The sequence below is a fragment of the Ogataea haglerorum genome (assembly GCF_019207285.1).
Source record: "Ogataea haglerorum isolate 81-453-3 chromosome Unknown 81-453-3_NODE_64_length_785_cov_96.098870, whole genome shotgun sequence".
Classification (NCBI taxonomy): domain Eukaryota; kingdom Fungi; phylum Ascomycota; class Pichiomycetes; order Pichiales; family Pichiaceae; genus Ogataea; species Ogataea haglerorum.
Genome location: NW_025065189.1, coordinates 1 through 785, shown reverse-complemented (window position 1 = coordinate 785; position 785 = coordinate 1). Strand labels below are relative to the sequence as shown.

The following is a 785-nucleotide window of genomic DNA, read 5'->3' as shown; positions in this document are numbered from 1 at the left end:
CGCCCGCGGGGCTCGGCGAGCTCGACACGGTGAATCCGTTTGGCACCTTCACCGAGCAGGAGGCGCGCCGGCTCGGCATCTCCTGGGCCGACGACAGCGACGACCCCGACGACGCCGGCGCCAGCCTGCGCGAGAAAAGCGGCAAGACCGCCGCCGTCGAGGTCAGAGAGCTGTCTCCGTAGAGAGTTGCCTATATCCGAAATTTTTTTTTAAGACCGAGGATTTAGCCTCTATCTCCACCACCGCAAACTATTTAAACGGACGGGTCCGCCTGCTGGATGTCACCTACCATGACTACTCCAGTGAAACTAGCAGGCTCCCCAGCCGAGAAAGACGCCGTTGCCGACGCCGTGTACCGCTTCTGCCTGGCCCTCGACACCCGCAACCCAGAGCTCTTCGACACCAGCTTCACCGAGGACGCCACCATCGAGCTGCTCGGCGAGAAGGGAACCGGCATCCAGGGCGTGCGCGACCTGTGCTACAACCGCGTCTCGCCTCTCGACACCACCCACCTCGTGTCCAACTTCCGTGTCAACGTCGAGGGCTCCACGGCCAGCCTGACCGCCGTTGCGTACGCGCAGCACTTCGGCAGAGGCAAGGGCCTGGCCCCAGACTCCAAGTTCCTGCTCTCGGGCGGCATTCACCGCGCGCAGCTCGTCCACGACGCAGCCTCCGGCCTGTGGAAGATCAAGAGCCTGGTGATCGACCTCCACTGGACCGACGGCGACTTCTCTGTGTTCCAGGACAAATAGGAAAATACATTTCTTTAAACTATTTATTGTTGT

General features: G+C 61.5%; 1 protein-coding gene across 1 annotated transcript; it reads right to left on the bottom strand.

Moving 5' to 3' along the window:
* Window positions 1–308: 308 nt before the first annotated feature.
* On the bottom strand, window positions 309–785 carry KL911_005404 (uncharacterized protein; the record flags this gene model as incomplete). Its single annotated transcript, XM_043200800.1, has 1 exon — window positions 309–628. A coding segment is annotated over one exon (320 nt), but the record flags the coding sequence as incomplete, so codon positions are not given.